The 13,181-nt window shown below is 41.2% G+C and overlaps 1 protein-coding gene across 6 annotated transcripts in view; it reads left to right on the forward strand.

Annotated features, from left to right (window-relative positions):
• Window positions 1-13,181, forward strand: part of ccny (cyclin Y) — a 262,025-nt gene that overhangs the window by 180,456 nt on the left and 68,388 nt on the right. For 4 of the 6 annotated variants that reach the window (XM_068014834.1, XM_068014847.1, XM_068014849.1 and 1 more), the window contains exons 2-3: window positions 1,333-1,407; window positions 4,723-4,767. In XM_068014834.1, coding sequence (XP_067870935.1) covers window positions 1,333-1,407; window positions 4,723-4,767 — 120 coding nt within the window. The remainder of the gene's footprint in view (window positions 1-1,332; window positions 1,408-4,722; window positions 4,768-13,181) is intronic. The other 2 variants (XM_068014841.1, XM_068014846.1) reach the window with 1 other exon arrangement.

Here is a 13,181-nt window from a genome sequence, read left to right on the forward strand (position 1 = left end):
TGGAATGCCATGTCTCTTATAAGCGCTCTGTGTAATAGATACTTTGCTGTGGAAGTGTGCCAAGTTTTGCATTACACTATAAATCATGTAGAAAAAATAAAATTAATTGATTTCAAATCTGTCCACTAAACCTTGAGATAGCACTTTATTTAACAGGCATGGGTGCCCTATAAATCATTCATGACTCCATTCTTCATGAGTTATGACCAGGCATATCTTGATATCTAATAGGATAGCTCCTAACTATATTTGTTATTTACTAAATCAGAAAAGAGTAATATATGTAACAATTGCATGTGAATTTTGTTTCCACTGCTGTGATTTCTGTTGTTGAAGACTTTTCCTTATCATATAGTGTGTTGTTGGCCTACTGTGTAGTTGTCCAGATAGAAACCTATTCAGAGCTTACCATCTTGCCACAGCCATTATGCACTTCAACTTATTTTGCCATTATGGAGGTTGAAGTGGACAGTGATCACTAAGCCTAGTTGGTAACTTGAAATTCAATAGCTGAGTTGATGCTTTCATTAGCCTGGAACTGCCAGTTTATTGCATATTTTAGTCACTGTGTCTTTAAGGAGGATGGCAAACTATTTATTTCCCATCCAGGAGAGATTTCTCCTGTGCATCATGTTTGTTTTTTAAAAAAAGGTTTACTATTTTAGTATGCGAAGTGCACAGAAAAAATCTTTCCTGAGGCGTTTCTCCCCCCGCCCCCACCCCCCACCCTATGCTGTAGTATTGAGAAATATTTTTATGCAGCAAGTTATGATTATCTGGAATACGCTGCCTGAGTGGGTGGCAGAAGCAGAATCAAGAGTAACTTTGAAAAGGGGATTGGGTATATATTTGAAAAGAAAAAATTTGCAGGCCTATGGGGAGATGCGATGGAATGGGACTACTTGGATACCTCTTTCAAAGAGCTGACATGGGAAAATGAACCGAGCAACTGCCTCCTGTGTTGCCACATTCTATGGCCTTGACTTTTAGGGGGACAAGAATGGCTAGTGGGAACTCAATAGGGGGAGATGAAAATGGCAAGTTCAGGGACATGGCTTAGTTAGAGAGCTCCAAGATTTTGATTCAAGTCAGAATGATCTGTGACTTGGAGGTAATGCACCTGCTTTCCTGTCTTTCTAAGTGGTAGAGGTGACTGGTTTGGGAGTTGCTGCTGCAGGAGCCTCGACAACTTGCTGCATAACATCTTATAGATAGCATACATTGCAGCCATGGGAGAGAGGTTGGATGTTTAAGCTAATGAATGGGGTGCTGATCAAACAAACTGATTTGTCCTGGTTGATAATTGTTTCTTTTAAAAATTTTTTCCCTTAGATTTAAACATGGAATTTAACCCCTCGGACCACCCTCGGGCTAGTACCATGTTCTTGAGCAAATCTCAGACAGATGGTGAGTAGTCTATAAACTCATAAAATAGTAGTTACTCCATTCAGAATGTGCTACCCTTAACATAAGATTGTTTGAATTTTACTGTACAATAATAATGATACTTATATTTACATAACACCATAATAACCAAATTATTTTCTTAATCTTCAAAATTTCATTGGGTCAACTTAAAGCTGTCTCTTTTCCAAAGTAAACAGCCCTGGCTTCCTTAAGCTTTCCTTATAATTTTCATTCCTGATACATAGAATCATTTGATTCCATGCTTCTGCCCTCTCAACTGCAATAAAATACTCCCATATGACCAGAACTGCACAGAAGTAACTCCAGATGTGACTTGAGCACACCATATGCAGCACAAATGATGCATGAACCTATGGAGACACTCTTCTACTATTGTGGGGTCTATTAGTCCCAATGCAGACTTGATGGCACTTCAGAGCAGTGCTGAGAGAAAGCTGCATTGTAAGAGGCACTGTCTTGTTCATGAAATATTAAACTGAGGCCCTATTTATCTGCCCACTCAGGTGAATGTAAAAGATTCCACGGCACTATTTGAAGAAGAACAGGAGTTTTTCCTGGTGTAGTGGCCATCACTTGTCCCTTACCCAATAACCCAAAACAAATGTTCTGGTTATTCATTCATTTGTTATTGTTATGTGAAAATTAGCCTCTGCATTTTCCTACATAATGAGTAATTGCATTTGGAAATCATTCCATTGTTTGCAATCTTTTTGGAGTGTCAGAGGATGTGATAACACGCTGTATCAATAGGTCTTTTACTGTTGACAAATTACATGATTGTTGAATTATGTTCTCAGCTAATTTTTATCTTTCAGACTTGAAGATGCTCAACAGTTATTCTGTTCCTCATTCATCAGCCACAGCACTTAATAGTGATGAAGTTGCGTAATTAGTCAGGCCTCTTCCGAGTAATATGTTTGAATAATTCAAAAGAATAGGTGACCTACAGCATGCCTCTGTTTCATAATAGGCAGTTTGATGTTGATTAGGCACCTAACAAAATGCAGTATGAGTTTTTGAGAAGTGGCAAATGGGTTAAGAATAGTATGTGTCTTTATTTAACTATCCGTGCAAAAAAAAGTGTTTTATTGTATTGTACCAAATTGTTATTGCAAGCCTCAAAAGAGCTGACTAAAGCTTAAAGAGCAACAATGAACTTTGCTTTCACTAACAAGTCTCTATTTATGATTACTAGAATGGAAGCCATTCAGCCTCACATAGGATAAGCTTTCAAGGATTTATATTCTTTTTGTTCTTGAATAATCATATAGCTGGTGTTATTCTGTCTAATAGAATAAATTTATTTTCCTTGTTTTCGCCCCACCCTCAGCTAGTTAGAGGAATAATGGTTGTTAGAAATGCTGGAAAGACAACTTAGAGTTGTTCTTTTAGTGCCAACAAGGCGGGATCTAGATGTAAAGACGCTTGCTTTTGGATTTATTAAAGGAAATAATACTCGTAACACATGCAAAGGCTGTGGCAATCCTTCGGCTATAGTTGCTGAAATTGGTAGATCTTCTTCAATTCTGTGATACAATGTCTATTATGCCCTCAGCGCCAAGCCATTGAATCATTTACCTTCCATGACCATTACCTTTTAGTTTACATTAACTTCCATTAGCTCAGCATTCCAGGGACTTGCTGTCTCGATGGCAGAGAGCCACAGCCTTTTCTCAGAAGCTGCCAGTCTAACCATATCTAGGAGAAAGGGTTAAAACAACCAGAAAGCCAGAACTGCACTAAGAACACATAACCTCTGCCTCACCCACCCATGAAAGGGAATTGTGGGCTAAAAACTAGTTCAGCAGTTTTCTATAGAAACTAGTGAGCCAGATTTTGCTATAGCAGGGCATGTAACATAGACTTACCCCAATGCCCTTCAGCTCAAACATTTTTGCCCATAAAGTTGCTGAAAGTGCCAGCTGATAATGGCACAATGAGGAAAACAGGGGTCTAAGTAAACAGGGGAACTTACAGGGTATCTCCTTAACCAATGAGATTGAAGGATTGGGGGAAGTGCATAGGAAAGACTGAGAAGGAGGATGAATTAAAGTGGGTGAATTCAATGTTAAATTTGACACATAAAGAGAAGTAATGAGAGACAAAGAAAGATTGGATTAACAAAGAAACAAACGAGACAAAGGAAAAGTTTTTAAAAAGTTTTAAATTTGACATTTTTTGAACGGCCCTGAAAAGCTCAAAACCTGAAGGAATGAGGGGGTGAGAGGTTGAGAGGTTGATTGGCATTCATTAACACTTTGCACATCATTAAAGAGTACACGTGTAATGACAAGACTTTACTCTTGGTGGAGAGATTAATGGGCAAATACAACAAGTTCCCAGAAAAAAACCTTGGGAGGATAAGGACGAGATACCATCTTCACAAAACTAGCAGGAGAGCAGTGCAACCCAGACAGCAACTTTTGGATATTCACATTTAATCACATCTGCTCCGTGCCTGAAGCTTTGCCGTTATTTTGATAGCAAGATCTGGCTTACTGTCTTTTCATCAAAAATGGAGTCCTAAGTACAGATTGAACCCAAACACAATCTCACTTAGTATAGCTTCTCTAACAATGGTTATGATACATACACATTTTCCCCAGAACTGTCAGTGAAAAGGTACCTACAGCAATCTTGGAATTTCGTCTAGCGAATCCCAAGATTCTGGGTAAGGGTAGGGATTGAAATTTGCACAGACAGCATTTTTAAGTACATTTCCCAATTTTAGGAGGGAGTGTGAGTCGCCCATGTTTGTTTCTTCTTAGAGTGTGGTAGGCAGAATCATTATTTCAGACTTGATCAGTTCTTCAAGGCTGTTCATAAATGCAAATAGTTTTATCAGCGTGAGCTTTTTTGTTTTTTCATCCATCACATTGCTGCGTGGGTTTTCTCCGGGTGCTCCGGTTTCCTCCCACAAGCCAGAAGACTTGCAGGTTGATAGGTAAATTGGCCATTATAAATTGTCACTAGTATAGGTAGGTGGTAGGGAAATATAGGGACAGGTGGGGATGTTTGGTAGGAACATGGGATTAGTGTAGGATTAGTATAAATGGGTGGTTGATGTTCGGCACAGACTCGGTGGGCCGAAGGGCCTGTTTCAGTGCTGTATCTCTCTAATCTAATCAAAAAAATTGTCCTGATGTCCTGAAAAGATTTGCTGTTGAGGTGAGAATGCTGTGAATCTCTAACATTTCTGCTAGACACACCTTGTACTATGGAATTTTACACCTCGTTCAGGAGGGAGGTAGTTGACTAGTTGATTAAATATTTTTTTTAAATTGCATTTAACAGGCCAACAGTCAGTGAGGATGGTAGGACACGTTGGAGGAGGAAGTGGTAAGAGAAAGAGACCAAGCTCCAAACACTCGCCCTTAGTGCTTCTGGAGATTTCAAGATCACTCAAATGGCCTGGGTTCCTGCTGTATAACAGGATCCTGGCATTGCAAACCCTAATTGTATATTTGATCACATTTGGGGAAAAAGTTATAGAATGCAGTAACTCAATAAACTTTTAATATCACTCTAGATGTCTCACTTCTCCCCTCCCCCGCCCCTTTCAAATTTCCATTGACACTACTTCTGGAGAGGTTGAAATATCTTCTGTTTTATTAGCCAGCCAGAAGCAGATGTGCTCAGACAACTTAAGCCAAGGAGATCTGCTTGGCACGCCTTCTGTTCCTAGCATTGGAATCTGTGTGATCACAGCATTTTCAGATCAGTTGTAACCCCTTCCATTTACCCTCACCCATCTGATGAGCTTTTGCTAAAATTTGAGGAAAAGAAAACTCAATCAAACCGGAAAAATGAAAGGATGGCCTGGAATCAGTAAGAAAACAAACTGATCACACCGTATAGCTACTGTGGCTGCAAGAGCAGGTCAGAGGCTAGGAATCCTGTGGCGAATAATTCACCTTCTGACTCCCCAAAGCCTGTCCACCATCTACAAGGCACAAGTCAGAAGTGTGATGGAATACTCTCCACTTGCCAGGATGAGTGCAGTTCGACACCATCCAGGACGAAGCAGCCCACTTGATTGGCATCTCGTCCACCACCTTCAACTTCCACTCCCTCCACCAATGACGCACAGTGGCAGCAGTGTGTACCATCTACAAGATGCACTGCAGTAATGCACCAAGGCTCCTTTGACAGCACCTTCCAAACCCACGACCTCTGCCACCTAAAAGGACAAGGGCAACAGATGCATGGGAACACCATCACCTGCAAGTACCCCTCCAAGCCACCCACCATCCTGACTTGGAACTATATCTCTGTTCCTTCACTGTCGCTGGGCCAAAATCCTGGAACTCCCTTCCTAACACCACAGTGAATGTTCTTACACCACACGGACTGCAGTGGTTCAAGAAGGCAGCTCACCACCATCTTCTCCAGGGCAATTGGGGATGGGCGAGAAATGCTTTCCTAGCCAGCAACGCCCACATCCCATGAACGAATTAAAAAAAAATCAAAAATAGGAAGTAACTATATTCCAGTGGGAGCCCCCTTCGATTACCCATGCCTATTGTGCAAATATCACAAATCAGCAGATGAATTGGATGAGAAATTGAATTTATAGGGGGAATCAGGAATACATTTGTAAAATTTACGGACACCACCAAATGGAGGGTATAAGTGAGGTAGAATGCGACAAAATAAATTTGCAGAATGGGCATGAATTGGCAAATGAGTTTCAATATACTTAAGGGTGAGGTGGTGCATTTTGAAGAATAAGGAAGCTGCATACTGCTTGGACAGTAAGAGTCTAAATGGGATAGAGGAGCAAAGGGATTTTTTTTTTATTCATTCACGGGATGTGGATGTTTCTCGCAAGGCCAGCAATTATTGTCCATTCCCAAATTGTCTTTGAGAAGGTGGTGGTGAGCTATCTTAGTCGGTAGTGGGAAAAATTCTAGAGTCCATTATCAAAGATTTTATAGCAGAGCACTTAGAGAACAGTGGTAGAATTGGGCAGAGTCAGCATGGATTTACGAAAGGGAAATCATGCTTGACAAATCTACTAGAATTCTTCGAGGATATAACTAGTAGAGTTGATGAAGGGGAGCCAGTGAATGTGGCTTTTTTGGACTTTCAGAAGGCTTTCGACAAAGTCCCTCATAAGAGATTAGTATGTAAAATTAAAGCACATGGGATTGGGGGTAGTGTATTGCGATGGATAAAGAATAGGGATAAGTGGGTCTTTTTCCGAATGGCAGGCAGTGACTAGTGGGGTACTGCAGGGATCAGTGCTAGGACACCAGCTATTCTCAATATATATTAATGATTTAGATGAGGGAACTAAATGTAATATCTCCAAATTTGCAGATGACAGAAAACTGGGTGGGAGGGTGAGTTGTGAGGAGGATGCAGACAGGCCTCAGGGTGATTTGGACAAGTTGAGTGAGTGGGCTAATGCATGGCAGATGCAGTATAATGTGGATAAATGTGAGGCTAGCCACTTTGGTAGCAAAAACGGGAAGGCAGATTATTATCTGAACGGCTATAAGCTCAGAGAGGGGAATATGCATCAAGACCTGGGTGTTCTCATACACCAGTCGCTGAAGGTAAGCATGCAGGTCCAATAGGCGGTAAAAACGGCAAATGGTATGTTGGCCTTCGTAACGAGAGGATTCGAGTACAGGAGCAGGGATGTCTTGCTTACAGGGCCTTGGTGAGGCCACACCTGGAATATTGTGTGCAGTTCTGGTCTCCTTATCTGAGGAAGGATGTTCTTGCTATAGAGGGAGTGCAGCGAAGGTTTACCAGACTGATTACTGGGATGGTGGGACTGACGTATGAGGAGAGATTGAGTCGGTTAGGATTATATTTGCTGGAGTTCAGAAGAGTGAGGAGGGATCTCATAGAAACCTATAAAATTCTAACAGGACTTGACAGGGTAGATGCAGGAAGGATATTCCCGATGGTGGTGGAGTCCAGAACCAGGGGTCATAGACTGAGGATACGGGGTAAACCTTTCAGGACTGAGTTGAGGAGAAATTCCTTCACCCAGAGAGTGGTGAGCCTGTGGAATTTGCTACCACAGAAAGCAGTTGAGGCCAAAACATTGTCTGTTTTCAAGAAGGAGTTAGATATAGCTCTTGGGTCTAAAGGGATCAAAGGGTATGGGGCGAAAGCCAGAACAGGCTACTGAGTTGGATGATCAGCCATGATCATAATGAATGGCGGAGCAGGCTTGAAGGGCCGAATGGCCTACTCCTGCTCCTATTTTTTATATTTCTATGTTTCTTGAACATGTGGTGCAGGTACACCCATAGTGCTGTTAGGGAGGGAGTTCCAGGATTTTGACCCGGTGACAGTGAAGGAATGATGATATAATTGCAAGTCCAGGTGGTGCATGACTTGGAGGGGAAGTTTCAGGTGGTGATGTTCGTGCTTCCCTTGGTCTTTTGGGTGGTAGAGGTCACAGGTTGGAAGATGCTGTCGAATGCACCTTGGTGAGTTACTGCAGTGCATCTTGCAGATGGTACACAGTCGTGATGGAGGTAGTGAATATTTTAGCTGGAGGATGGGGTGGCAGTTAACTGGGCTGCTTTGTCCTGGATCGTGTCGAGCTTCTTGAGTGTTGTTGGAGCTGCACCCATCCAGGCAAGTGGAGAGTATTCCATCACATTCTTGACTGTGCCTTGTAGATGATGCACAGGCATTGGGGAGGAAGGAGGTGAGTTACTCGCCGCAGAATTCCTAGCTTCTGGTCCGGCTAAGTTTCTAGTCAATGCTGACACACCCCCAGGATGTTAATGGTGGGGGATTCAGTGATGGCAATGCCATTGAACATCAAGGGATGGTGGTTATTGGAGATGGTCATTCACTGGCACTTGTGTGGCGCAGTGTTACAAGGGTACGGATACATAAGTGACTAAAAGTAGCAATTTGGTTAATAAGGCCATTTCTATAAAAACAAAAAGCACTGGAGGTCACTTCCAGAGGGATGTAATTGAAAAGCAGAGAATTTATGTTAAGCTGTTTTGAATCTTAGTTAGACCACACTTAGAGTATTGCTCTCTATAGTAGAGAAAGGATCTCGAGGCAATGGAGTAGGTGCAAAAAAGATTCACAAGGATGATACCAGTACTGAGGAGATATGCTTATCAGGAAAGGCTCAATCGGCCAGGGCTCTTTTCTCAAGAAAAGAGAAGGCTGAGCGGCGACCTGATAGAGGTCTTCAAAATTCTGTACATGTTGGTAGATAGAAGTAGAGAAAATGTTTCCAGTTGTGAGCAGTTCAAAGTTAACAGTCACAAATACAAGATAGCTACTACTAAATCCAGTAGGGAATTCAGGATAAACTTCTTGACTCAAAGAGTGGTGAGAAAGTGCAACGTGTTACCACGAGAAGTAGTTGAGGCGAAGAGCATAGATGTATTTAAGGGAAGCTAGATAAGCTGGAAAAGAATAGAAGGTTATGGTGATAGGATTAGAGGATGACGGATGAGATGGAGCTCGTGTGGAGCATAAATGCCAGCATAGGCCAGTGTAATTGTATGAAACCAATAAATTGGGAAAGTATTTAAAACAAACATTAAATTGAAAGAAATAGCTGTAAAGTGGGGATACACCTGAGGCAGGTAGTTACTCTTATTTACCTTACCCTTTATGTTTTTGCAGCTCCATAACAATTGTTAGCCCATTTGACCTACTTTCAACTGATCTGGTAGAGGTCAAAGCAATTGTAAACAAATTTTACCGAAGTTTATTGCTTAATTTCTTTAAGTATTGCACCAGGATGACTAAGATCGGGAAACCTTTGGATTTTTTTTACATACATATTGCAGTTTTTAAACACGTCACCAGTGTCCATTTTCAGCTAAACAAAACCATCAACGAAAATGCACTTTTCCAGCCTCTTTCAAAAATGTGTACATAATTAGTCAGAGATTCTGTGTAACTTGCTGATAAAAGGGTTAAATTGAATTCCATTGCGTGGGAGAAACAGCTTCAAATTCATGGTTCTGTCAAGTGCGGAACTGATTTGGCACAGTTTTTTGTACAGTTATTCAGAACATGCAGGTTTAAAATATTTGAAACTGTGATTTTGGTGTTTATTTAGTAGGGTAAGAGTTAACAGGTGGAAATACAAAGTGTACTGTTCCAAGCTATTTCATTTAGAAAAATGCTGTTTTTATACTTTTGATAATGGCAGCTTAAAGAGCTTAGAGTACAGTATTTATTTAGACTAAGCGACAGCGGATAAATAAATAGTTGGGTGAGGATTTGTAAAGCAGCGATGGGGAAACTGGAGTGAAAAACTATACACTTTAATTGTGATTTATTCTTAATTGCATTGTTATTTTATTTGACCAATCAGGCTTTGGTGCAGAAAAACCTTAATTAAAACTATTTACTTAAAGTGGTATACATTTTCTGAATGCACAATGAAATGGATCACACTATTACGTGCCATAAAAAGAGCGGAGAAGCCAGAAACCTAAGGATATCCCTTTCTGACTTATAATCTTCTGAATAAAATAAAACATCTAAGGTTTATATTTGTTTTTGAATTGGTGGAAGGCTCGGTATCATGGAAGCACATGCTATTGCATTTGCCAAAAAGCATCTGACCGAAGACTCTTAATGACCCTGATACATACACATCTTGGAACTGTCGGAAACCAATAAAAAGCTTCAGAGTTAATAGGCCCCTTTATAGTCTATTTATTACTGACAAGAGGCCTAGGGATGCAGAGTTCAGTTCCAGCACTCTCGTGACTTGAGATTGGCTAAATTAACCTGACCCTCAAGATGTACCTTGGATCCTCCTAGTTCTATGTGGCCCACTGCTGTCCTAACTGAATCTGCAGTGAACATTGAGTATGTTTTTGATGGATTTATGGAAAGTGCTGTAAAAGAACTGTTTGGCTGCCACTCCCTGTGATTACTCTTGCTATGCTGTGCTTTACAGGAAGGCTGGCCTAATCCCAAGTGTCTGGAGAGCATTTTGAGTTTTTTAAATACTAGTGTGATTACAGCTCTGCCATTGTCAGTGACAGTAACGATTTGGCTTGATAATTAAGATAGTCACAGAAGAAGCATATTGCATACTAAAACTAAATTGGCTACCTGTGATTTTCTTCTTTAAACACATTGATTGATACCAATATGCAGAGTATACACTGTACCAACACTGCTTTCCTAAATTCATTAAAAAACATACCTTTTCCTTGTAAATGCTCCGCTTATCAAAAGGTCCCATATTTTCTCTCTCTGCAGGCAGTAAAAGCATTGAGTTTAATTATAAACTCAAATGTAAATGAATGGTCGACCTATATGCTTCATGTACTGAGCTCAGTGTACATGGTCCTTGGAGTGAACACACATTGAATTTTATTACCTGGCTCAGCAGAAATGGTTTTGGGAGGAATTTGAGGAAATAAGAGTATTAAAACTACAATGCTGTACATGATGAGAAATTGCATCTAGTCTTGCATGATTTATTCCATTATAAGTGTACTATCTTAAAAAGCAAAAGTGTTTTGGCACTGATGGGGGCTTAATGCTATGTTTTTTTCAGGAGGCCAAAGTATTTTGTTAGCAACTCATATTAATATTCATATGCAGAGTGGATTCCACATAAAAGGCGGAAGATGAACAATGGATGTACAAAAGCTTGCACATCTGCAGTTGTTTAACGGTCATACTTGGTAACTTTGTTTCTTGTGTCCGATCTGCTCTGTGTGGCTTGGGAAGATTTGGAGCAACAAAACACAATTTTGACCTCTATGGATGGGCTGAGTCTGCCTTTAGTCAGAAAAGGTCCCGACTGGCAGCAGCTGCACTTGTATTTACCTGCCTGGGTTATTGCTGGCACAGAAGTCAACTTGTCAGCAGTGACAGTGCTGTAAACCAACAAAGGCAAAGCTGAGGAGATGGCTTCAGGATTTTTAATTTCTTTAATTATGACTGCTTCTCCAGAGTTGCTCCTTTGACTTCAGGAGTGAAATTATAACAACAGCAATAACCTACATTTATATAGCACCTCTAAGATAATAAAATGTCTAGGGCACTTCACAGGAGTATTATAAAACAAAATATGACAGAGGCTTCAACTACAAAGCATAAGTCCTGTTTTCAGACAGATTATGGGAGAGGAACAAAAGCAATTTGTAGCAATTCCAGTCGTTGGGTTACTGCTTGATTTGACCAAGCTTTTGCTCATTTGTCCTATTACCTGTTCGGGCTGAATTTTACTCGCCTTCTGACAGCGGGGGTCGTGGTGGGGGGGCCAAAATATTCTTCCGGGAGCGTTTCGCTACGACCCCCCCCCCCCCCCCCCCCCCATGCCGGGAAGGCTCTGCCGCATTTTACCGGTGACGGCAGCGAGGTCTTGGTGCGGCCCCCCACCGCCTCGCCGTGGTGGAGCCTTCATTTATGTAGTCAAATTAATTCTAGTAAATATAAATTAACTTACCTGGACCGGGCAGCCGTCCCATGCCGATATTCCAGCTGGTGACTGACAGTCCCGCGTCTTCAGATCCCAGTTGGGGGATCTGAGGCAAGACTGGTTGGGGGGGGTGGGGGGCGGGTCAGGGGAGGAGTTTAATTTGCAGTTCGGGAGGTGGCGGCAACAGAGAAAACTTATTCCATTGGCTGAGGGGATGGTGGGAAGGGGTTGAAGGGCAAAGATGACTAAGTTTGGGGTGGGACAAATTTTTTTTTGGTGGGAATGGCCCAAAAATAAAGTGTGTGGTCATTGGGGGGGGTCAATAGAGGGGTTTTCGTCTTTTGTTGAATATTTATAACTGTATATCAAATTAATGCCCCTTTAAAAATGTTAATTCACCTGAAGGGCTTGAAGCCCTTTACAAATGGCGCCAGCACCTGTGCGATGGCGCCGGACGCCATTGCCGGGAATGGAGTGGCTGCCCCCTCTATGTCATCGGGGGCAGTTGTTCCGCCTCCTCCATTTAAATGAGCTCCTGCGCGACGACGGATCTGCGCAAGCAGACCGCTGAGATCAGAGTGTGCCGCTGCGATTTGCAGTGTGCTCATAAAATTCAGCCTCTTATGTGGGTCAGTGTCAGACTTTGATGATGTTCCTGTGAAGTGCCTTGAAATGTTTTGCAATGTTAAAGGTGCTATATAAATACAAATTGTTGTTGTTCTTTCAAAGTGTGTGTGTTGGAACTTTGAGACCAGGAATTCACTGAAGTAGCACCAGAACAAGGAATCTTTTTCCAACTTTTTCTCAGATCTAATGTATGTCGATATCTTCCATAGCTAAATCTGATTTAGTACAAGGATGTATCAGAAGCTTTTTATGTTTTACAAAGACCACAATATTATCAGATACATGAGAAACTATAAACAACTCCTAGTATTTACAAAAGTTTGAAAAAAAACTAAATTTTTCTGCTTAAAAAAGCTCAGCGGTAACGTTTCTGATGCAAAGATATGCAAATAATGGGAGCAATTGATGGTAGTCCATAGCATTTTCAAAAGTCTCTAAGGTGAAGGTATTAGCAATTGAGTGATGGTATGGAAAACTCATTAAATAAGTAATGGATGGCTAATTTCTAAATGGCTGAGAGGACTATAAAAAGATGTATGAATAACAAATATACTCTCCTGGTACAGAGATAGGAAGGGTTGTAGGGGCTGGAGAAGGTTACAAAATAGGGAGGTTTGAAGGGGTTGGCGAAGGTTACAGAAATAATGGGAGAACTCTTTCCCTTTTCAACAATGACATGGGATCCTCAGAAAAAAACTTAGAATTGGTCAAGGAGAATTTTGGGAGGAAA

Source organism: Heterodontus francisci, chromosome 2 (assembly GCF_036365525.1).
Source record: "Heterodontus francisci isolate sHetFra1 chromosome 2, sHetFra1.hap1, whole genome shotgun sequence".
In the NCBI taxonomy this organism is placed as follows: domain Eukaryota; kingdom Metazoa; phylum Chordata; class Chondrichthyes; order Heterodontiformes; family Heterodontidae; genus Heterodontus; species Heterodontus francisci.